The sequence below is a fragment of the Oncorhynchus kisutch genome, linkage group LG23 (assembly GCF_002021735.2).
Source record: "Oncorhynchus kisutch isolate 150728-3 linkage group LG23, Okis_V2, whole genome shotgun sequence".
NCBI lineage: Eukaryota > Metazoa > Chordata > Actinopteri > Salmoniformes > Salmonidae > Oncorhynchus > Oncorhynchus kisutch.
The window spans coordinates 19,411,255-19,437,792 of NC_034196.2; the positions used below are offsets into that span (position 1 = coordinate 19,411,255).

Below are 26,538 nucleotides of genomic sequence, written 5' to 3' on the forward strand. Positions count from 1 at the left end.
AACCCCCCCCAAAAAACGGTGTTATTGAAAATCTCCCCTACTGTAACGGCAGATTTCCTCCTCTTCGTCTGAAGAGGAGTAAGGATCGGACCAAGATGCGGCGTCGTAAGTGTTCATGACGATTTTAATAAGAAAAGCACTGAACGCTATGAAATACAAAAACAATAAACGAATACGTGAAATAACCAAACCGAAACAGTACCGTGTGGCGACAAACACACACACGGAAACAAACACCCACAAACCAACAGTGAAACCCAGGCTACCTAAATATGGTTCTCAATCAGGGACAACGATAAACAGCTGCCTCTGATTGAGAAACATATCAGGCCAAACACAGAAATAGAAAAAAAATAGAAACACAAACAGACTGCCCACCCCAACTCACGCCCTGACCATACTAAATAAGGACAAAACAAAGGAAATAAAGGTCAGAACGTGACACCTACAGCTGTTAACAAAGACTCGTATTTCAAAGAGAGGCTTTATTCTCTCACAATCCAGTGAAAAATTGTTTCTCTTATATCACAAAAAGGACATTCATCTCCAACATCTGAGTTAATGACAGAAACAAAAGCATTATATGCAATGTTGCCATGCAAATCCATCCATTGCATATCACCAGTACCCTTTTGTAACGGTGGCTTGTACAGTGCTCTCCATGCTGGCTTTACCTTGTCATCAAGGCCCAGTTTTACTCTCCAAGGAGTGTATTTTCTATTTTTCAATGTATCTTTATTCAAAACCTTGACATACCCCCCTATATAAATCCTTCCCATTCATCTCATCCAAATCCACCTCTTCCAACTCTCTTAAATCCAGTAATAACGCCTTTCTTTCTGACTCTGAGATATTAGGTGTAATCCCTAGTCTTGAAAATGGGACGTTTCCATCTCGTACCTTTTTCTTTTGACTGTTAAGCATAATCCCCTCTTCTGCTGACAGAGCCTTCCTGCAGCTTCTCAGCAGTTGTCTGACAATCCTTTCCGACTTCACCCCCAAATGTTCAGCCACCCTTCCTCCATCCCTTAGGGTGGGCCCAGCCATGTCCATGAACTGTTTTAGGGTGATGATTTTGCCCTTCACCAGAATCTTGGAGAAATGTGGAACAGCTGCAGTTGTACAATCCAGTCTTGTCCCATAATACACCAGAGGTTCCTCCAGCAGCCAAAGCACTGACACTGCTTCTGGACACCTTCATTATACTCCAAACCCTAAGAAGGTCTCTGTAAAACGGAGGTACTCCCTCCCTATAAATCAGGCTACTATCAACCAAAAATAAAGCCTTATTTAAACCTAACCCCCCTACCTGCTGTAATACAAGACCTGCCACCCCTCTCCAAACCACATGTTCCGGTCCACAAAGCAACCTTTGAATAAACTGAAACGGGAAAGCAGCAGCCCTACTAGCCAGATTTACAAGACCTTGTCCCCCCTCCTCTTTTGACAAATACAAAATACTTTGTGGAACCCAATTTTATTAATCCCAAAAGAAATCTACAAGAATTGCCTGTTTTTAGCCAGAAGGTTAGATGGTGGCTCTAAACATGACAACCGAAGTCACAATGCAGAGGCAACCACATTTTTAACAATAATAGTGTTCCACACTATATGACAGATAACAACCAATGCCAACTCCTCATCCTCCCTTCCACCATTTCATCCACCCCATTCCAATTTTTTTCCATAGTCGCCTCATTCCCCAATTTACCTTTGCAGAGGATATTCCCCTAAACTGATCAACCATGAGACTCAAACTATCCACCTCTGCTTGATTTTTCACTTAAATAACTACATCATCAGCATCACCTCTGAAAGGCACACCCCTTCAATGCGACTCCTAATGTTATTTGGTAGTGGCTCTATAGCGATGGCATATAACATTCCTGACAACGAACACCCCTGCCTAATACCTCTACACACTTTAAAAGGAGCACTCAAGCCACTGTTAACTTTCAATACACTTTCTATGTCACCATATATCACCCTGATCATGGCAATAAAACCAGAGCTGAAACCAAATACCTCAAAGGTGCGCCACAAGTATTGATGTTCAACTCGGTCAACTGCCTTTTCCTGATCAATTGAAATTAGACCAGCATCCAACCCAATAGCCCTAGAGACATATCAAAAATCCAGAATCAGGGAAATGTTTCCCCTATCTGCCTGCCGGGAACACAGTAGGACTAGTCAGTGTGTATGATTTGTCCCATCACCTCCCTCAGCCTGTTGGACAAAGCCTTGGGCAGAATCTTATAATCAGTGCACAATAAGGCCACCAGCCTCCAGTTATTTACCTCCCTAGGGTCACCCTTTTTTAGCAGTAGGGTGAGGACAACCCTTCTGCAGCTAATCGGTAGTAAGCCTCCGATCAAACTATCGTTAACTACTGCTAGTCAATCCTCTCCCAACATAGCCCAAAAATACTTAAAAAGTCAACTGAAAAGCCATCAATGCCCGGTGCCCTTCCATTTTCCATGCCGTTTAATGCAGTGTATTTCTCATGCAAAGACAATGGTTGCTCTATGTTCCCTCCTGTACTCCCTGTTCACTCATGACTGCACGGCCAGGCACGACTCCAACACCGTCATTAAGTTTGCCGATGACATAACAGTAGTAGGCCTGATCACCGACAATGCTGAGACAGCCTATAGGGAGGAGGTTAGAGACCTGGCCGTGTGGTGCCAGGACAACAGCCTCTCCCTCAACCTAATCAAGACAAAGAAGATGATTGTGGACTACAGGAAAAAGAGGTCCGAGGACACCCCCATTCTTATCGACGGGGCTGTAGTGGAGCAGGTTGAGAGCTTCAAGTTCCTTGGTGTCCACATCACCAACAAACGAACATGGTCCAAGCACACCAAGGCAGTCGTGAAGAAGGCACAACAAAACCTATTCCCCCTCAGGAAACTGAAAAGATTTTGCATGGGTCCTCAGATCCTCAAAAGAGTCTACAGCTGCACCACTGGTTGCATCACTGCCTGGTATGGCAAATGCTCGGTCTCCGACCACAAGGCACTACAGAGGGTAGTGCGAACGGCCCAGTACATCCCTGGGGAAAAGCTTCCTGCCATCCAGGACCTTTATACCAGGCGGTGTCAGATGAAGGCCCTAAAATTGTCAAAGACTCCAGCCACCCTAGTTATAGACTGTTCTCTCTGCTACCACATGGCAAGTGGTACCGGAACGCCAAGTCTAGATCCAAGAGGCTTCTAAACAGCTTCTACCCCCAAGCCATAAGACTCCTGAACACCTAATCAAATGGCTACCCAGACTATTTGCTGTTGTTATCATCTATGCATAGTAACTTTAATAACTCTACCTACATGTACATATTACCTCAACTAACCGGTGCCCCCGCACATTGACTCCGGTACCTGTTCCCCCCTGCATATAGTCTAGCTATTGTTATTTTACTGCTGCTCTTTAATTAGTTTTTGTTTAAACTGCATTGTTGGTTAGGGGCTCGTAAGTAAGTATTTCACTGTAAGGTCTACACCTGTTGTATTTGGCGCATGTGACTAATAATTTGATTGGATTAGATCTAGCTCAACCTGAACTTCTGCAGCCACCTGTGGGATCCCATCAAGGAACTGTTATATCCTCTTTGTACTCACACTTGTAGAGCTCAGCATAGAACTCTACCGCCCTCTTTCTAATTTCACTTGGGCTTGTGAGCTCTTGTCCAACAGTTGATTTGAGGCATTTAATAATTCTCTAACTTTTTCTCTAAACCAAAGAAAAATTTGGATGAGGCATCCATTTCAGAGATTCCCTGAAACTTACTTCTCACCAATGCCCCATGTGCTCTGATACCCAGCAGGTGTTTCTTGAGGGCCTGAGTATTTCCTGAAGTGAGCATCACTCAATAAAGTTATATCTAAATGCCAGTATGCATTTTGGGGTTTTACAGCGTTAATGTACCAGGCTGGGAAGACATCCAGATGGCCTGGTGCGTGGGGTGGCACCGGGCTGGTGACATGCACCTCGGGGCGAGTATGAGGAGGATACACAGGACGTACCGGACTGGGGAGGCGCACTGGAGGCCTGATACGTGGAACCGGCACAAATTGCACTGGACTGGTGACACGCTCCTCCAAACGCCTACGTTGCCGCATACTCCTCGCCAACTCCATTCTCCGGTATCCCTCCTCGCACTGTTCTATTGAATCCCAGGCGGGCTCTGGCACTCTCCCTGGGTCGACTGACCACCTATCTACCTCCTCCCAGGTTGTCTCTGGTTCACACCTCGGCACCGCCGACCATCCCGTGCGTCCCCTCCAAAACAATTGGGGGACTGCCTCTCCTGGCCACGCTGCTTGGTCATTTGGTGATGGGTAGTTCTGGCACGGCCGTCAAAAGAAGTGGACCAACGTGCAGCGTGGTGGGCGTACATTTTCCTTTTTATTTAAAATATCACCAACAAACGAAAGAAACAACCATGAAGCTTACAGGGCTTTAGTGGCACAAACAAAGTTACTACCCACACCGAAAGGAGGGAAAAAGGGCTACCTAAGTATGATTCCCAATCAGAGACAACGATAGACAGCTGTCCCTGATTGAGAACCATACCCGGCCAAAACATAGAAATAAAGAAACATAGAAAACAAAACATAGAATGCCCACCCCAAATCACACCCTGACCAAACCAAATCAGGGCGTGACAACCACCTCTGTTATTAAACAATGATCGGAAAATCACACTGGGGTGATCACGCTTGATTTACAGACCTGAGATTGATGCTCAAAACAATAAAACCTATCAAACCTGACCAGAGAGATGTGTGTACTGTGTACCCATGTGTACTGTCTCGTGCCTCCGTGTTGGCTCCGCCAAATATCACACAGTTCATGTGTTACAATAAGGCATTTCTAAAAAAGTCATTGAGGCTATATGAGGTTCTTTGTGGTTTCTAGCTAAATCACTGACTGTACAGTTAAAATCCCCAGACAGAAATATATAATCCTCTGTGTTTTTCCTTTTCTCAATGGTATTTGAAAATGTCTAACTGCCACTACTGGGGCATATACGGTTTACATACACCTTAGCCGGAAGTTTACATACACCTTAGCCTGAAGTTTACATACACCTTAGCTAAGTACATTTAAACTCAGTTTTTCACAATTCCTGACATTTAATCCTAGTAAATATTTCCTGTTTTAGGTCAGTTAGGATCACCACTTTATTTTAAGAATGTGAAATGTCAGACTAATAGTAGAGAGAATAATTTATTTCAGCTTTTATTTCTTTCATCACATTCCCAGTGGGTCAGAAGTTTACATACACTCAATTAGTATTTGGTAGCATTGCCTTTAAATTGTTTAACATGGGTCAAATGTTTCAGGTAGCCTTCCAAAAGCTTCCCACAATAAGCTGGGTGAATGTTGGCCCATTCCTCCTGACAGAGCTGGTGTAACTGAGTCAGGTTTGTAGGCCTTGCTCGCACATGCTTTTTCAGTTCTGCCCACACATTTTCTATAGGATTGAGGTCAGAGCTTTGTGATGGTCACTCTAATACCTTGACTTTGTTGTCCTTAAGGCATTTTGCCACAACTTTGGAAGTATGCTTGGGGTCATTGTCCATTTGGAAGACCCATTTGCGACCAAGCTTTAACTTCATGACTGATGTCTTGAGATGTTGCTTCAATATATGCACATAATTGTCCTACCTCATGAATCCATCTATTTTGTGAAGTGCACCAGTCCCTCCTGCAGCAAGGCACCGACACAACACGATGCTGCTACCCTCGTGCTTCACGGTTGGGATAGTGTTCTTCGGCTTGCAAGCCTTCCCCTTTTTCCTCCAACCATAACGATGGTTATTATGGCCAAACAGTTATATTTTTGTTTCGTTAGACCAGAGGACATTTCTCCAAAAAGTACGATCTTTGTCCCCATGTGCAGTTGCAAACCGTAGTCTGTTTTTTTTTATGGCTGTTTTGGAGCAGTGGCTTCTTCCTTGCTGAGCGGGCTTTCAGGTTATGTTGATAAAGGACTTGTTTTACTGTGGATATAGATACGTTTGTACCCGTTTCCTCCAGCATCTTTACAAGATCCTTTGATGTTTTTCTGGGATTGATTTTCACTTTTTGCACCAAAGTACATTCATCTGCGATGCAGTGTCTTAGTCTTAGTTTATAAATACTTGAAATTGGCATGGGAGCTAACTCGCTATCAAACTACCAGATATCTATAGCTAGCTATCTATTTATCAAAGGTAGATAGCTAACTTGTTAATTTGACCAAAAACCAAACTAAAACTAAAACTATTTCTCAATATTTCTCAAAGTTGCTGTAGCTGGCTAATTAATTTCATCATGCTTTGTGATACAGACGGTTTTTATGCTGTTTTAGTCCCCACAACATGTCGGCCTGTCACCTACAGTAGAACATTATAAACAACAGGGGGAAACAGTAACATTGGCCATGCTTTTTGTCCTACCAGATCCACGAGAAGATTCTGGTTTGTGTATCCTTCTGTCCTTCAACTCTTGTTGGATGTAGTTGTCCAATGTATTAGGTCCCAGACTCCCATGACTGTTATGATTGTTTATTTACAAGTTACTTACAATTAGTTTTTTGCTTTAGCACCATCTATACCTGATAGAGCATATCTCGTCTCACTTGTGGACATACGAGGTCTAGCGCGAATGTCTCATTGGGAGACTAGAGCAGACCCAGTTCTGACTGAACGGGTGCACATTTGAGCACCCCAGGATGGTCCATTTACTTTGTGCTCTCATAATCTAGCAATGTTCATATTCATACCTATGCACCCACGGAGCTGGCAGTCACTGAGTAGTAAGTAACTGAACATCTTGTTTTGAACAATATATGTATTTAACAGGAAAATGTACACATTTACCTCACTTTTATGAGCAGATTTTAAGACCCGTATGCCGACGCTGATGGAATTATACCAAACACATGGACACAATGTGTTTGACTCCATTCCATTGATTCCGTACCAGTCATTGCGATGAGCCTGTCTGCTACAGTCTACCTCTGCTGAACTAGTTTGACATAGACAGACATTGGAGGTAAATATATCATAGGTTTCGATCGGCAAACATTTTTTGCTTGTACAGTTATGTTGTTTGCAATATGGCAGATTAAAGCATTAACTTAAACTTTATCACCTCAATCAATTTTGTAATACAAGACCCAGAGCAAGGGGCATATGACTTTGTAATATGTTAAGCCAATAAAATGGTATCAAAATTAGTATTACATTGGAATGTGTACGTAACACACTACATATAGTAGTATATGGAATCAATTATAGCAAGTGCTGAGTCACTCCAGAAACCCATTGATCAGGGTGAACTGGAGGGGAGATGCATGTGAGGGCGCCTCACATGTCAGAACACTGTCTCTCTCGCTCTCTCTCTCCCTCTCCCTCTCCCTCTCTCTCCCTCTCTCTGTCTCTCTGTCTCTCTCTCTCTCTCTCTCTCTCTCTTTCTCTCTCTCTCTCTCTCCCTCTCCCTCTCCCTCTCCCTCTCCCTCTCTCTCTCTCTCTCTCTCTCTCTCTCTCTCCCACTGTCTTTCTCTCTTTCTCTTCCTCCATCTTTCTCACCTCTTCTCTTCTCACCCCCCCAGCCCTCAGACCTTATTGGTTGATTACTCAAGACAACCTGGGTCAGTGGGAGAGGTTAGGAGAGCTTGGCTCCCTGCCCCAGGCTGAGAGCCCTGGAGGTCTGTGTGGTGGCTGACCAAGCCTCACTGCCCTCAAATCAAACAGGCCATGCTAGGCCCTCTCTGATATGCTGTAGTAGGCTTTTCTAGTCTTTATTACCTGGGGCTAACTCAGGAGGGGAGGGGAGAGGGACTTTGTCATAATGCTTACCGCAGATGCATTCAATGGTAACTGTTTAAAGACCCTGCACTCTCAAATTCTTTCTCTCTCTGTTTCTTGCTCTCTTCAGTCTCTCTCTCTCTGTCTACTCTTTCTCACTTATCTTTCTAACCTTCATCCTGCCTCATTTGTAATAGACCCTGAATGCCAGTGTACTGTACAGACCCAAACCTCCCACTTTAAATGTCTGTCTTGTATCTGTCCGACCAGCACCACCATTGGACAGAGCGGGGTGCAGGATTGAGGTGGTACTGTAGTGTGATGCTCCTAGCTCATAAACCTCCCAAGCCCTGTCTGCCACTGCGAAGCAATGTGTTGGCAAAGAAAGTTAAATGAAGATAACAATCTATTGCTTAGTTTGGGTCAACTTTCAATTGATATCATTGCAGGGCATTGATCCCCACTCTGGTAGCTACTTGAAATAATGTCATTACAATCTTCAAAGGATCTCTTGCACCATGCTAGTCTTTACTGACAGTGTGCTGTGAAGGGCCACGCTTCTCTCAGAGGATGTTCTAAAGCCTTTTATAGGCAGGAGATATTTCCAACCGACCATGACATGACGAGGGCGGGTTTTCTTGTGGTCTATAATGAATGCGAAATAATTGGGCGTCCCCAAGCTGCCGCATTGATCTCAAGTGAAATGAAAACCAACATGTTTTCTGCACGCATTTGGACTGACGGATGATTTTCTGTTGCTTCTCCGAGGCTTAACTTGACAGTACAGATGAAAGGGGAGAGAAAGGGGAGAGAGAGCCCGTGGACACTGGGGAGAAGTGGCCATGGCTGCATTAACATAAGTGAATGGAAACTCTCTGACTGATTAGTATACTATTGCCTTAGAGAGCGGGACAGACATGAAGGAGAGACGTCTGGGCCAAAGCTCAGAGATGCCCTCTGTCTGTTCAGTCAGCCGAGACACATTACGGAACGTTTACACACTCAGGAGGAAGCTACTGCTAAGAAAATCCTGCCTCCAGGTTTCTCCAGTTAGGGTAAAACATTTGTCTTATATTGCAAGAACATGTTTTAGCACTCAATAAAGCCATTTTGCAATGTGACACCAATAGGAAATATGTGGTAACTCCAACATGCTCTCATTTTAATGTGACTGGATTCCGGAAGGTGGCGTTTGATGCTAGTTCATACTTCACAGCAGGGCCGTTTGATGCTAGTTCATACTTCACAGCAGGTCCGTTTGATGCTAGTTCATACTTCACAGCAGGTCCGTTTGATGCTAGTTCATACTTCACAGCAGGTCCGTTTGATGCTAGTTCATACTTCACAGCAGGTCCGTTTGATGCTAGTTCATACTTCACAGCAGGGCCGTTTGATGCTAGTTCATACTTCACAGCAGGTCCGTTTGATGCTAGTTCATACTTCACAGCAGGGCCGTTTGATGCTAGTTCATACTTCACAGCAGGGCTGTTTGATGCTAGTTCATACTTCACAGCAGGGCCGTGCTGCCCTGAATTGAACTTGTACTCATGAACTTGTTTAGCTAGCTAAACAAAGGAGACAAAAGAAACCCCATTCAAATGTGAAATCTCAAAGAGATGGGTGGGGTGTGAACGATGCTGGATGGGCGTACACAAAGAAGAGCTTTCTAGCTAGTGTGAAAACCTCTACACAATCTCAAAACCTCTACAAAGGCTTTTTCTCAAAAGTGGGGTTACCAGTGTATCAGCTTTTAAAGCAGCGTAGCTTTTCCCAACTTTTTCCATCTGCAGTGTATGATATACCAGTTTGAAGCTCTGAGTCTGTAATTTTATAAATGTAAAAAAAATACACAATTGTGAGGTTTGGAAGAAAATCCCAGTGGCCGCAAAATATGTACACACAAAATATGCAAAAAAACATGCATGCGCCAGTTTTTGTTAGAATATAAGTTAGAATAAAATAAAAACTGAACTTGAGGTGAGAATGTACTTATCCTCCTGCGAGTTGAGACCATATGTACACGCAGTTTCTAGTGGTTGAAGTATTGCATTGCAGGAATGCAAAAGTAGCTAGTAGTAGCCTTGTGCAGGAATATATGATGACATTATTATTCATAACAAAAAAACAGGTAGCTAAAAATAGTAACAATCATTTGATGTTAGTGAGAAGAGCGATTTTATTTGATCTTTGCATTCTAAAATAGGTAGAAATAGGCATCTACTTCCTATTATTTATTTCCTCTCCATGATCATCGCAGAATAAATTCCTCACCCTTTCTGATTGTGATTGTTTCATATTTGCGAAATAACCTATAGGCCTACAACAAGTGAGGATAGGCTACCATTCGTCTCATCTCTCATTTAATGGGACCCACTTCACAGTAGTAAATAGATAAACTATTTCAAGTATTTTGCTATATTTGATTCAATCCGAAGCGCAGTATAACGGTAGAACAAATGTTCACCTTTTCCATTGACATTAGTAGGCTTCTGCATCTGATATTGACAGCCAGGGTCCAGAGCAGGACAGGGACCAGAGCAGGACAGGGACCACAGCAGGACAGGGACCAGAGCAGGACAGGGACCAGAGCAGGACAGGGACCAGAGCAGGACAGGGACCAGAGCAGGACAGGGACCACAGCAGGACAGGGTCCAGAGCAGGACAGGGACCACAGCAGGACAGGGACCACAGCAGGACAGGGACCAGAGCAGGACAGGGACCACAGCAGGACAGGGACCAGAGCAGGAAAGGGACCACATCAGGACAGGGACCAGAGCAGGACAGGGACCAGAGCTGGACAGGGACCAGAGCAGGACAGGGACCACAGCAGGACAGGGACCACAGCAGGACAGGTACCAGAGCAGGACAGGGACCACAGCAGGACAGGGACCACAGCAGGACAGGGACCAGAGCAGGACAGGGACCACAGCAGGACAGGGACCACAGCAGGACAGGGACCAGAGCAGGACAGGGACCACAGCAGGACAGGGACCACAGCAGGACAGGGACCACAGCAGGACAGGGACCAGAGCAGGACAGGGACCACAGCAGGACAGGGACCAGAGCAGGACAGGGACCACAGCAGGACAGGGACCAGAGCAGGAAAGGGACCACATCAGGACAGGGACCAGAGCAGGACAGGGACCACAGCAGGACAGGGACCAGAGCAGGACAGGGACCACAGCAGGACAGGGACCACAGCAGGACAGGGACCACAGCAGGACAGGGACCACAGCAGGACAGGGACCAGAGCAGGACAGGGACCACAGCAGGACAGGGACCAGAGCAGGAAAGGGACCACAGCAGGACAGGGACCACAGCAGGACAGGGTCCACAGCAGGACAGGGACCACAGCAGGACAGGGACCACAGCAGGACAGGGACCACAGCAGGACAGGGACCAGAGCAGGACAGGGACCAGAGCAGGACAGGGACCACAGCAGGACAGGGACCAGAGCAGGACAGGGACCACAGCAGGACAGGGACCACAGCAGGACAGGGACCAGAGCAGGACTCCGCTGGAGGCAACACAATCCCAAAGCTCCAAACAAGTTGCCCCAACCAGACAATGATTTGTGTTCAGTGAGGTGAATCTGAGATCTGTGCTTACAGTTGACTTCTTCAACCCAGATACCTGTGAGTGAAAGAAAGGCCTTTATATTGTTTAGTTCCCCTCCAGACGCCGATCCAATGTTATATGACGTGACAGGAGTGTGGAAGCATTGTTTTGGCAACAGGGGCCAAACAAATTACAGGCTGGCAGGATAGCCTAGTGGTTAGAGCGTTGGACTAGTAACCGAAAGGTTGAAAGATTGAATCCCCGAGCTGACAAGGTAAAAATCTATCGTTCTGCCCCTGAACAAGGCAATTAACCCACTGTTCCTAGGTCATCATCGAAAATAATTATTTGTTTTGAACTGACTTGCCTAGTTAAATAAAGGTAAAATAAATAAATAAACATGTCAACAGGTTTGATAATCGTCCGTGTCTTGTTATTTCTGTTTTGGACTTGTTGAAAGTTGGTGAAAGCTTAGGCAGCACCGAGTTGACATCATCAACACCTCCATAGGCGAGCGTTAGTTGGAAATAATGAATGAATAACAATCTCCACAAGCCGCCGCGGTTATCTACAATATTTGCAGTTATATTTGTGTGTATTGTCAGGGGTGAATTGAGTGATTCTTAACGGGCAGGCCACATAACACCCGTGTCCGTGACCCAGACATACTGTAATGCCTGACCCAAATATGTAACCCACACACACGCCCTTAAAGACCCACTGAGTGTGTATCCATCTACGTTTGAGTGTATATCCATCTACGTTTGAGTGTATATACACTGCTTTCAAACCCACCTTACTCATAGAGAGGGGGAGCCCTTCCTTCCTCTCCCCCTCCCTTGTATAGGTTGCATCCTCTCTCTCTTAGCTGCTATGTTCTCTCGCTGTGTAGTATCCCTTCAAGCCAGGCACTTAAGAAGCATCCCTGGCTGTGTGTCTGTGAGTGTGTTAGTGTTTCTTTCGAGCAGGGTAGCCTAGTGGTTAGAGCGTTGGACTAGTAACCGAAAGGTTGCAAGTTCGAATCCCCGAGCTGACAAGGTACAAATCTGTCGTTCTGCCCCTGAACAGGCAGTTAACCCACTGTTCCTAGGCCGTCATTGAAAATAACAATTTGTTCTTAACTGACTTCGATCTACGTGTGAGTGTGTATCCATCTACGTTTGTGTAACGCTCATCTGAAGAAGTGGACCAAGATGCAGCGTGGGGTAGGTTAATCATATTCTTTAATGATAACCCAAAAAACAAGAACCAATGAAACGTACAGTCTTGTAGGGCTCAACAACAACAATACAAGGACAATATCCCACAACACAGGTGGGAAAAAAGGCTACCTAAGTATGATTCCCTATCAGAGACAACGATAGACAGCTGCCTCTGATTGGGAACCACACTCAGCCAAACGCAAAGAAATACAAAACATAGAATGCCCACCCAAATCACACCCTGACCCAATCAAATAGAGACATAAAAAGGCTCTCTAAGGCCCCCAAAGATGCGGACTCTGGCCACAAAACCTGAACCTACAGGGGAGGGTCTGGGTGGGCATCTATCCTCGGTGGCGGCTCCGGTGCGGGACGCAGACCCTGCTCCACCTCCGGCTCCCCCCACTTTGGTGGCGCCTCTGGTGCGAGGACCCTCGTCGCCGACCCCGGACTGGCGACCTTCTCTGCAGGCCCCGGACTGGGGACCCTCGATGCAGGCCCCGGACTGGGGACCCTCTCTGCAGACCCCGGACTGGGAAACCTCGCTGCAGGCCCCGGACTGGGAACCCTCGCTTCAGGCCACAGACTGGGGTCCCTCGTTGCAGGCCCCGGACTGGGGACCGTCGCTGGAGGCTCCAGACTGGGGACCGTCTGAGGCTTCGTGTCATGGATCCTCACTGCAGGCTCCGGGCCATGGATCATCACTGGAGGCTTCGTGCCATGGATCATCACTGGAGGCTTCGTGCCATGGATCATCCCTGGAGGCTTCGTGCATGGATCATCACTGGAGGCTTCGTTCGTGGAGCTGGCACAGGATATACTGTGCCGTGGAGATGCACTGGAGGTCTGGAGAGCAGAGCTGGTACAACCTGTCCTGGCTGGATGCTCACCCTAGCCCGGCAACTGCGGGGCATTGGCACAGGACGCACTGGGCTGTGAAAGCGCACCGGAGACACTGTGCGTAGAGCCGGCGCAGGATATGCTGGCCCAAAGAGAAGCACCGGAGGCCAGGAGCGCTGAGCCGGCAATATCCATCCTGGCTGAATGCCCACTCTAGTTCGACAAATGCGAGGAGCTGGAATGCATGTGCACCTGAGACACACTGCGCAGAGTCGCATAACATGGGACCTGACTAGTAACACTCTCCCCACGGTAATCACAGGTCTATAACCTGACTCCGCCAATATCCCTGTGTGCCTCCTCCCCAAATTTTTTTTGGGGGGGGGCTGCCTCTCGTGCATGCTTCGTCATGCCAACTCAACTCCTAGTATCTTCGTCGTTTCGCTTTTGCTGCTTCCATTTCCTCCTTAGGACGGCGATATTTTCCAGCCTGCACCCAGGGTCCCTTGCCTTCCAGTATCTCCTCCCATTTCCACTCCTCCAGAAAACGCTGCTTGGTCTTTTTGTGGTGGGATCTTCTGTAATGCTTGTCTGAAGAAGTGGACCAAGATGCAGCGTGGGGTAGGTTAATCATATTCTTTAATGATAATCCGAAAAACAAGAAAGAGAGAACCAAAGAAACGTTCAGCCTTATAGGGCTCAACAGCAACAATACAAGGACAAGATCCCAAAACATTGGTGGGAAAAAAGGCTACCTAAGTATGATTCCCTATCAGAGACAAGGATAGACAGCTGCCTCTGATTGGGAACCACACTCGGCCAAACACGAAGAAATACAAAACATAGAATGCCCACCCAAATTACACCCTGACCAAACTAAATCTCCGTTTGAGTTTGTATCCATCTCCATATGAGTGTGTATCCACTCATTCCATCTCTTTTTTAATTGGACCCTCTTCACAGTAGTAAATAGATAAACTATTTCAAGTATTTTGCTATATTTGACCCAATCTGAAATGCAATTTAATGTTAGAACAGACTATTCACCTTTTCCATTGACATTTGTAGGCTTCTGTGTCTGAATACTGTAATGTCAAATTTCTTGAGTAGACAATATTTCATTTAGAAACATGACACAGTACATATACAGTATCATAACCTTTTCTGGGCATGAGTTCATATTCCTGAAGTAGCCATACAACAAATTACCATGCGCGTCTCTCATTGTACCTATTAGATATGATAAATCCGAACGGGAGTGCGGCTTATAACATACAGTAGAATGAACAGGCTACCACTGTAAGTATGCATACTGTAGGCTAGTTTTCACTTTTTTATCCAATTCGCAGGCAGTGCAGCTTATTTAAATTCCGGAAACAGTACATGCAAAACATTTTCGAATTGAAAAGATCTGTTTACAGTTCCACAGCAATGTGCCTAGTGTTTTTGTCATTCTGACAACCCCTACAAAGACATCAAGTTCACCATGCATCGCTATTTCCTTGGATATTGTCTTGGCCTAATTCCAGTACATCCAAAGGATACAGCAAATCAGGACGTTATTGTCACCATAAAAGGTGAATGATGGACATTTTTCAGGCGGAGTTATAATGCTTGTTCACACGCGCACAGTTTCACAACCGTTCTGATTTATAATGGCAAACATGCGTATGTATAGCATGCGCCAAGTTTATACAGTAAATCTCTATATTTTTGAGCGTGTGCCATCTTTTCAGAAAAAGCACATGCAGATATTTAGTGTTAAATTGACACAAAAGTTATAAATGAGGCCCAGATGGAGCTGACTGGGAACAGATGATAAACAACATTTAAGAGCATTTCTGAAATTTCTAAATTCAAGAGAATTTCCACAGCTGTTCAAACCAGACATGACAATGAACAAGCATCAACTTCCTATCTTTCTCTAAAGTCACAGTCTGGACTCCCCTTTCCTCCTCTTGGGGAAGAAAACGTCAACAATGGCACACACATCACACCGACTGAGGAGGCACACATACTGAGCAATTTTATTTATTTATTTATTGTTATTTAACCTTTATTTAACAAGGCAAGTCAGTTATGAACAAATTCTTATTTACAATGACGGCCTACCAAAAGACAAGAGGCCTCCTGCCGAGACGGGGGCCTGGGATTAATAAAATTTAAAAATTAATACAATATAAATATAGGACAAAACATACATCACAACAAGAGAGACACAACACTACATAAATTGAGACCTAAGACAATAACATGACAAGGCAGCAACACATGACAACACAGCATGGTAGCAACACAACATGACATCAACATGGTAGCAACACAACATGGTAGCAGCACAAAACGGTACAAACATTAAAGGTCAAGAAGGTAGAGACAACAATACATCATGAAGAGATTGAGATAAAACTGTCCAGTTTGAGTGTTTGTTGCAGCTCGTTCCAGTCGCTATCTGCAGCGAACTGTAACGAGGAGCGACCCAGGGATGTGTGTGCTTTGGGGACCTTTAACAGAATGTGACTGGCAGAACAGGTGTTGTATGTGAAGAATGAGGGCTGCAGTAGGTATCTCAGATAAGGGGTGTGAGGCCTAAGAGGGTTTTATAAATAAGCATCAACCAATGGGTCTTGCGACGGGTATACAGAGATGACCAGTTTACAGAGGAGTTAAGAGTGCAGTGATGTGTCCTATAAGGAGCATTGGTGGAACATCTGATGGCCGAATGGTAAAGGACATCTAGCTGCTCGAGAGCACCCTTACCTGCCGATCTATAATTATGTCTCTGTAATCTATCATGGGTAGGATGGTCATCTGAATCAGGGTTAGTTTGGCAGCTAATGGCTAAAGCAATTCAATTCTGCCTGCATCGAACAGTATAATTGAAATTATATGTCAGCAGGCCATTCTCTCTGAAGAGATGTTCTGGCCTCCCAATACAATGCATCAGAAGGCTACCACACACCACCCAAATAAGCTCAAATGGGTGGGATAGGTGTTTGAGTCAGGAAGTGAGGGGAACTGAAATGCTGCAGCCTCGCTGTTCCCTCTTCCTCTGTCCCCTTTCACGTTCCCCGGCGATGATTTGTTCCTCTCTCTGTTTACTATAAGGAGAGGTCACCTGACATTTGCCACGAGGTTTTAATCACCATCGAAACTGGAAATCACACAATATGACTTTTCCTGTTGTAGTTTTGGGGGGCCTATTCTTTGCCAGCTGTGCTGGTTTTGCCTTGATATTGACAGCCAGGTTGACAGGGACCAGAGCAGGACTCCGCTGGAGGCAACACAATCCCAAAGCTCCAAACAAGTTGCCCCAACCAGACACTGATTTGTGTTCAGTGAGGTGAATCTGAGATCTGTGCTTACAGTTGACTTCTTCAACCCAGATACCTGTGAGTGAAAGAAAGGCCTTTATATTGTTTAGTTCCCTCCAGACGCCGATCCAATGTTATATGACGTGACAGGAGTGTGGAAGCATTGTTTTGGCAACAGGGGCCAAAACACGAATTACATGTTAACAGGTTCGATAATCGTCCGTGTCTTGTTATTTCTGTTTTGGACTTGTTGAAAGTTGGTGAAAGCTTAGGCAGCACCGAGTTGACATCATCAACACCTCCATAGGCGAGCGTTAGTTGGAAATAATGAATGAATAACAATCTCCACAAGCCGCCTCTGTTATCTACAATATTTGCAGTTATATTTGTGTGTATTGTCAGTGGTGAATTGAGTGAGTCGTAGTGGGCAGGCCACATAACACCCATGTCCGTGACCCAGACATACTGTAATGCCTGACCCAAATATGTAACCCACACACACGCCCTTAAAGACCCACTGAGTGTGTATCCATCTGCGTGTGAGTGTGTATCCATCTACGTTTGAGTGTGTATCCATCTACGTTTGAGTGTGTATCCATCTGCGTGTGAGTGTGTATCCATCTGCGTGTGAGTGTGTATCCATCTACGTTTGAGTGTGTATCCATCTGCGTGTGAGTGTGTATCCATCTGCGTGTGAGTGTGTATCCATCTGCGTGTGAGTGTGTATCCATCTACTTTTGAGTGTGTATCCATCTGCGTGTGAGTGTGTATCCATCTGCGTGTGAGTGTGTATCCATCTACTTTTGAGTGTCTATCCATCTGCGTGTGAGCGTGTATCCATCTGCGTGTGAGTGTGTATCCATCTACGTTTGAGTGTGTATCCATCTACGTTTGAGTGTGTATCCATCTACGTATGAGTGTGTATCCATCTACGTTTGAGCGTGTATCCATCTGCGTGTGAGTGTGTATCCATCTATGTTTGAGTGTGTATCCATCTACGTTTGAGTGTGTATCCATCTACTTTTGAGTGTCTATCCATCTGCGTCTGTGTTTTTATTTATTTGTATTTATTTATTTAACCAGGTAGGCCAGTTGAGAACAAGTTCTCATTTACAACTGCAACCTGCCCAAGATATAGCAAAGCAGTGGGACAAAAACAACAACACAGTTACACATAAACAAATGTACAGTCAATAACATAATAGAAAAGAAAAATAGAAAAATCTATGTACAGTGTGTGCAAATGTAGAAGAGTAGAGAGGTAGGCAATAAATAGGCCACAGAGGTGAAAATAATTACAATTTGGCATTAATACTGGAGTGATAGATGTGCAGATGATGATGTGCGAGGTGCAAAAGGGCAAGTAATAATATGGGGATGAGGTAGTCGGGTGTGCTATTTACAGATTGGCTGTGTACAGGTACAGTGATCAGTAAGCTGCTCTGACAGCTGATGCTTAAAGTTAGAGAGGGAGATATAAGACTCCAGCTTCAGAGATTTTTGCAATTGTGAGGGCCAGCCAATGAGAACATACAGGTCTCGGTGGTGGGTAGTATATGGGGCTTTGGTAATAAAATGGATGGCACTGTGATGGACAACATCCAGTTTGCTGAGTAGAGTGTTGGAGGGATTCTGTAAATGACATTGCCGAAGTCGAGGATAGTAGGATAGTCAGTTTTACGAGGGTATGTTTGGCGGCATGAGTGAAGAAGGCTTTGTTGCGAAATAGGAAGCCGATTTTAGATTTAATTTTGGATTGGGGATGCTTAATGTGAGTCTGGAAGGAGAGTTTACAGTCTAACCAGACACCTAGGTATTTGTAGTTGTCCACATATTCTAGGTCAGAACTGTCCAGAGTAGTGATGCTACTCAGGCAGGCAGGTGCAGGCAGCAATCGGTTGAAGAGCATGCATTTAGTTTTACTAGCATTTAAAGGCAGTTGGAGAGTTGTATGACGTTGAAGCTCGTTTGGAGGTTTGTTAGCAAAGTGTCTAAACAAGGGCCAGTGTGTGTGTGGGGATATGTGTACTCGCAGGAAAGCAAGGTTCCCCCTCCCTTGCGGTGTGGCGTGGTTCTACCTGCTTTTCGTGCCCCCATCACGGAGCCCCAAAGGACGGAAATAAAAAGCAGCAGCGGTGCGTAACCGTGCTGGCAGCCCCACCCCCCTCCACTGCTCCTTCATCCCTCCTTCTCCCACTCTGTGCAGCGCTGAATGAATGAAGGCGGGCGAGAGTGCTCGTGCTGCGCTGTGTACTTTCTTGTATAGTGGGCTCACAGCTAGGCTTGGCAGGGCCGAGGTGTTACCTAAAAGGGGTGAGCTAAGGTAAACGAGGCCTCTGCCAGCGCTAGGCTAGCTACTCACAGGCAGGCGAGAGAGCAACCAGGTGGGGAAAGGGTGTACAGGAAAGGGGCTGGAGATGGCTATGGAGAAAGAGGCTGGGGTGAGAGGCTGGGCTGCGTCTTAGGCAGGATTACGAGCTGAGTCTAGGGTTGGGGCTGCATATAGGGACATTGCTGAGGCTGGGCATAAGGCAGGGCAGTGGCTCACACTGAGAATAGAGAGAGGTGGATTTTTGAATGGGCCAATTTTAATGTGAGGCTAGGTAAGGGTCTGCAGCTGGTGAGGTGTTTCACTACCAGTAGTAAGGAGGAAGGGTGTCAAGTTACTTTGAATGTGTCATAAAACTATATCTGCTGTTCTTTTATTTCTCTTGTCCTCCTGTTTCCGCTATCTGCTGATAGTCTAAAGATAGACCTCTGGTCTTGACTAGCACTTAGAGAGCAATGTCCTGAGAGAGAACTGACGATGTTACCATCTGGTATGTGGAGTATGCCACGACCAGCTGATGTGAACACATCTGAAAACTGTGTTGGTTGACCTAACCATGCATAAACACAGCCCTGATGGTGGGAAGCAACCTGTCTACATTTCCCTTCTATTCTACTCTCCTTCTCTTTGCCTTAGGGCTCCTGTGAGATGCAAACAGTGTGTGTGTGTGTGTGTGTGTGTGTGTGTGTGTGTGTGTGTGTGTGTGTGTGTGTGTGTGTGTGTGTGTGTGTGTGTGTGTTTGTGTGTGTGTGTGTGTGTGTGTGTGTGTTTGTGTGTGTGTGTGTGTGTGTGTGTGTGTGTGTGTGTGTGTGTGTGTGTGTGTGTGTGTGTGTGTGTGTGTGTGTGTGTGTGTGTGTGTGTGTGTGTGTGTGTGTACATGCCTACTTGCCTGTGTTTGTGCACGTGTGATTGCGCCAGTGAGAGTGCATGCGTGCCTGTGTGTTTGTGGCAGTTAGCCTCAGTGCAGTGAGCTCTTTCTCCCTGCAGGGGTTCAGTATTGTGTGAGTGGACAGGACAGCCATGGGTGGGCAGGCTGGCTGAGAGACGAGAGCGTGAGCCTTGCTGTTTGTCTCTGGCCTTTTGCGACTCACGATAATGTGCTAATTACAGATACCCCCCTCCGACAAAGCCACAAGTGGTTGCACCCAGACTGCACCAAGTCACGCATCAGCCCCTGATTTATTCTGATTATCAAAACATACAAAGACATCATTCCTCCATAGACCACATCCAGAAACATAAAACTTCGGACTTTTCTCTCTCTCTCCCTCCTCCCCCTCTTCGCCCCTCACCCTTCCTTTTGCGCTCTCTTTCTACTTTTAGCCTGCATGAAGCAGCAGATTTCTGGCTTGTCCGGGGCATTCCTCTAATAGTTGTGCCATTGAACGGGAAAAACAGACTTGAAAAGCATTCTGAGGCAAGCTCTATCAGGTTAATAGTCAATCTTAAACACATCATTAGGGATTGTTTATGCAAAAGATCAAGTAGTCTGGAAGGGGTAATTTACTATTCCACCAATTATTTGAGTGTTGGCATACTTGGCCCTTGGAATATGCTAAGTGTGAGGAAAGGTAGAACTTAAAAGCATCTGTACGTCTGCCTTTTTGTTTGATTATTATTATGTTTTTACCTAAATAAAACATTCTAGTTGGGCTAAATATATTCGAAAAACACATTCTATCCCATTCATCATCACCAAGTCGTTCTTCCAGTTTATGGTAGCCCCCAACGACACTTTGTCATCACATCGCAATTAACGGTTACCCCAAGACAGGTGGCTTCTGATAACAGTGGAGATGAACTAATAAAAAGCACAAAAAAAGGAGGGAAAAAAACAAAGGAGACAAGGAATCAAAGGAGAGGAGTACAGTGAAGGAAGAGCAGATCTGTAAATCAGCAGCAGCAGCAGCAGCTTTGTTGTATATGGGCCAAGGCCACATAACAGTGGAATCATCATATGTATATATGTCTAGTTTTGAGATAGCGCTGTATTGAGAAGCGCGATACAAATGAAATGTATTGTTTTTATTTTGATTATTTTAAGGACCATGTTGACTCAAGTCCACCACTCTGAAGACGCTGCAGCCTTGACCCCAGGATTAAACCCACCGGGCACAGACGTCAGTTCAACTCATGAGAATTCAACGTGAAATCACAAAATCATTTCACTATGTCATTAGATTAAAGTTAAAAGTTGATGAAGTCATCATACAGTCATCACATTGACATTTTTGTTGAAATGACGTGGAAATCAACACATTTTTGCCCAGTGGGAAGGGACTTCTCAGCTCTGCTAAGACAATATGGCTTCCCTCACATACCCATCCTCCATTAAAAATGTTCAAGCGGTATAAACACGTTTACATGGTTTTTGGACAGTAAGTTACTGTGTGCCGATAACTGTCTGCTTAAAGATGTTTGTGATATTGTAAGTATTATTTTTACCAAGTGTTCTTATTAAACAAGATATTGGCCTTTATGGACGAAGCCTGTGATATGTAAGTACAGCTTTGTGAACTAGTGTTGATGTGCTTGCTCTCTTATTTCATTTTTGGTTCGATTGATGTGGATTTTTCAAAGAAGGATCTGGAAATGAATTGTTTACTGAGTGTGCTGGTGTCTCCACCATAAATGTATTGTTTACTGAGTCTGCTGGTGGTCTCCACCATAAATGTATTGTTTACTGAGTCTGCTGGTGTCTCCACCATAAATGTATTGTTTACTGAGTGTGTTGGTGGTCTCCACCATAAATGTATTGTTTACTGAATGTGCTGGTGGTCTCCACCATAAATGTATTGTTTACTGAGTGTTCTGGTAGTCTCCAACATAAATGTATTGTTTACTGAGTGTGCTGGTGTCTCCACCATAAATGTATTGTTTACTGAATGTGCTGGTAGTCTCCAACATAAATGTATTGTTTACTGAGTGTGCTGGTGGTCTCCAACATAAATGTATTGTTTACTGAGTGTGCTGGTGGTCTCCACAATAAATGCATTGTTTACTGAGTGTGCTGGCAGTCCCCAACATAAATGTATTGTTTACCGAGTGTGCTGGTGGTCTCCACCATAAATGTATTGTTTACTGAGTGTGCTGGTGGTCTCCACCATAAATGTATTGTTTACTGAGTGTGTTGGTGGTCTCCACCATAAATGTATTGTTTACCGAGTGTGCTGGTGGTCTCCAACATAAATGTATTGTTTACTGAGTGTGCTGGTGGTCTCCACCATAAATGTATTGTTTACCGAGTGTTCTGGTAGTCTCCAACATAAATGTATTGTTTACTGAGTGTGCTGGTAGTCTCCAACATAAATGTATTGTTTACAGACTGTGTTGTTGGTCTCCACCATAAATGTATTGTTTACTGAGTGTGCTGGTAGTCTCCAACATAAATGTATTGTTTACTGAGTGTGCTGGTGGTCCCCACCATAAATGTATTGTTTACTGAGTGTGCTGGTGGTCTCCACCATAAATGTATTGTTTACTGAATGTGCTGGTGGTCTCCACCATAAATGTATTGTTTACTGATTGTGCTGGTGGTCTCCACCATAGATGTATTGTTTACTGAGTCTGCTGGTGGTCTCCAACATAAATGTATTGTTTACTGAGTGTGCTGGTGGTCTCCACCCTAAATGTATTGTTTACTGAGTGTGCTGGTGGTCTCCACCATAAATTTATTGTTTACTGAGTGTGCTGGTGGTCTCCACCATAAATGTATTGTTTACTGAGTGTGCTGGTGGTCTCCAACACAAATGTATTGTTTACTGAGTGTGCTGGTGGTCTCCAACATAAATGTATTGTTTACTGATTGTGCTGGTGGTCTCCACCATAAATGTATTGTTTACTGAATGTGCTGGTGGTCTCCACCATAAATGTATTGTTTACTGATTGCGCTGGTGGTCTCCACCATAGATGTATTGTTTACTGAGTCTGCTGGTGGTCTCCAACATAAATGTATTGTTTACTGAGTGTGCTGGTGGTCTCCACCCTAAATGTATTGTTTACTGAGTGTGCTGGTGGTCTCCACCATAAATTTATTGTTTACTGAGTGTGCTGGTGGTCTCCACCATAAATGTATTGTTTACTGAGTGTGCTGGTGGTCTCCAACACAAATGTATTGTTTACTGAGTGTGCTGGTGGTCTCCAACATAAATGTATTGTTTACTGATTGTGCTGGTGGTCTCCACCATAAATGTATTGTTTACTGAGTGTGCTGGTGGTCTCCAACATAAATGTATTGTTTACTGAGTGTGATGGTAGTCTCCAACATAAATGTATTGTTTACTGAGTGTGCTGGTGGTCTCCACCATAAATGTATTGTTTACTGAGTGTGCTGGTAGTCTCCAACATAAATGTATTGTTTACAGACTGTGTTTTTGGTCTCCACCATAAATGTATTGTTTACTGAGTGTGCTGGTAGTCTCCAACATAAATGTATTGTTTACTGAGTGTGCTGGTGGTCCCCACCATAAATGTATTGTTTACTGAGTGTGCTGGTGGTCTCCACCATAAATGTATTGTTTACTGAATGTGCTGGTGGTCTCCAACATAAATGTATTGTTTACTGAGTGTGTTGGTGGTCTCCACCATAAATGTATTGTTTACTGATTGTGCTGGTGGTCTCCACCATAGATGTATTGTTTACTGAGTCTGCCGTTGGTCTCCAACATAAATGTATTGTTTACTGAGTGTGCTGGTGGTCTCCACCCTAAATGTATTGTTTACTGAGTGTGCTGCTGGTCTCCACCATAAATGTATTGTTTACTGAGTGTGCTGGTGGTCTCCACCATAAATGTATTGTTTACTGAGTGTGCTGGTAGTCTCCAACACAAATGTATTGTTTACTGAGTGTGCTGGTGGTCTCCAACATAAATGTATTGTTTACTGATTGTGCTGGTGGTCTCCACCATAAATGTATTGTTTACTGAGTGTGCTGGTGGTCTCCAACATAAATGTATTGTTTACTGAGTGTGCTGGTGGTCTCCAACATAAATGTGTAATTGGACTTAATTTTCAATGAATGTACAAAGACTTCTCATATATAAACTTGAATTTACAACTTTTGGAATTAATCCAAGAGAGAGAATTTACACAAGTGTAACATAAACATTCAAGTAAATCATAAATTAAATCAGTGGAGGATCAACAAAATTCCAGTAATTTCAGCATCTTTCTCAAAAGTGGATTTGGGTCCAACAGAGAACAACCTAATCTGTACATAGACTCTGGCTCTTCTCCCGTGAATAAATACAGGACTAGGTCCACTTTGCATTGCATTTTTAGAAAAAGAAACCTTGTAAACCTGGCACAGGGAGACCCCAAGTGTAGGAATGTGTTTGGGAAACCTCTTAAACACAGGCCCCTTTCTGGGAACATGTCAAATCATTCATTCGTTCACTTCTTTCCTCCTCTCCTTACCATCCCTCTGTGCCCCGCCCTCCAGACATATTCCCTGTGTTTATAAGTTGGCCCACATGACATAAGCTGAAGCTCCCCTTTACGTCTTTGAAATCCCACCTTTTTTTTTGTTGCTTTTAAACTGTTTTGACAGCTCTCTCTTTTTTCCACCACCCCTCTGAGCGCTGGAAACGGTTTGGTGCATGTCTGAATGAACAAGTGTGTCATTATTTTCCTGTAAGCTGACATGAAAGATACTTCACAACTTGTGAACTGGTGTTTGTGAGACACAGAGGTGTTCAGTGAGATATCATTGGACAGTATCGTGTGACCATAAAGGAGAAACGTCCTGTTTTCTTACGGTTCTATAATGTACCATGTAGGGCCGGCTGCCAGAACAAGTCTGATTTCATTTTGCCTCAAGTTTCGTGCTGCAGAACTCTTTCCCTCTGGGCTGGGCCGATGTGAAACTCAAAATGACTTGGAACACAATTAAGTGTCAAGTGTCAGGATCGATGTTGGAAAGAATATCCCTCTTAAAAACTGAATTCATGACTTTTCTTTGCACTTGTGTCTATTTTCTGTTTGTTTTGTAAAACGTCTCACTGAAGAACAATAGAGAATGCATGTTAAGACAAAACAACACACTTGTGGCATATTTGCCACTTTAAGAGGCGCAGGAAATGGCTTCCAATCAGGTCAACAACACAGTAAGGGGATTAACCCTGCAATTGGCTCTTTCTCTTCCTCTCCATACATCTATTCACTCACTTTCTCATGTTCTAAATCTCTTCACACACTGCACAATTTACACACGCTTCAACTTTTCTCTCTCTCTCTCTCCCTCTCTCTCTCTCTCTCTCTCTCTCCTCTCTCTCTCTCTCTCTCTCTCTCTCTCTCCCTCTCTCTCTCTCTCTCTCTCTCTCCCCCTCCCTCTCCCTCTCTCTCTCCCCCTCCCTCTCCCTCTCTCCATCTCCTCTAGGTGAGTTGTTAAGTCTGGTGGATGACCTGCTCTCAGGTCTTGGTTCGTCCTGTGTGGTGGCGGGTCGAAGGAACGGAGACCATCCTCACTCTGTGCTCTACTCGCTGGTCTTCAAGTGCCTGGAGCCCGACAGCCTCTACAAGTAAGATCCCCTAACCTAAAGCACTTTGGACCTGAGCCCGTATTCATGAAGCCTCTCAGAGTGCTGATCTAGGTCCCCTATGTCCATGTAATCTTTTTCATTATGATCTAAAAGGCAGAACTGATCCTAGATCAGCATTCCTACTCTGAGATGCTTTATTAATACGGGCCGCAATTTACTATTGCTTTGCACCATTCCAAGGGTGAAATTTTAAGTAGGCTAAACAACAAGGTAGAAATGAAGGATAGAATAGGAAAAAAAGACGGGTGGTTTTGTTTTGTTGTTCACTTCTGCTAACTCTGTGGTAAATGTTGCATGACAGAAGTCCATTGAGTTGTCGCTACATTCAACTCTTCTCACCTGTGGTATTGTTCTAACCCGATTGACTTCATAATTTTCTGACTTTCTGACTTTTATGAGTTCACTATTTCCCATTACCATAAAAAACCACCTTCTTAACCAATGGCATTGTTGTCATTTTTGCATCTCTCCTAAAGAGGAATGACTTAACACATAATATGTGGGTGATATCACCAGCCAGCACCACATATTTGTGTCTGTACTCCCATTGGCAATGGGACTTGTTTATGGCCATGTTTTAATTCCCCCCAGTCAGAACACAGCTGGCTCAAATTAGGCGGGCGGCACATATTTTGGTCTCACCAGGGTGGAAGTGGTGGATGCTGGTGTTATTGTTTCCGTTATTGTTCCGTTTCACGAGGCCCTTTTCAATGGAAGAAAACGTGGTCATGGTGAAAAACGAGCATCACAACCAACGTGCTGTTTGTGTCACACAGAGACTGGAGGAGACTGGAGCCATTGACCAGTCGGTCTGTCTGGTGATTACAGTCTGGGGCGGTTAGCAAACAGACAACTAGACCACCCCTCTTAATCCAATTAGTCATAAAGACTGAGAACCATAACACATTGAGCAGCAGGGAGGACATGCATGGAGGACACAAACACTGTGGCAGGTCAGTT

At 44.7% G+C, this 26,538-nt stretch overlaps 1 protein-coding gene across 1 annotated transcript in view; it reads left to right on the plus strand.

The window, feature by feature from the left end:
- The window catches only part of LOC109868476 (astrotactin-2), a 413,904-nt gene that overhangs the window by 361,708 nt on the left and 25,658 nt on the right, over positions 1 to 26,538 (plus strand). The window contains exon 20 of the mRNA XM_031802536.1: positions 25,416 to 25,557. Within this exon, the coding sequence (XP_031658396.1) occupies positions 25,416 to 25,557 (142 nt within the window). The remainder of the gene's footprint in view (positions 1 to 25,415; positions 25,558 to 26,538) is intronic.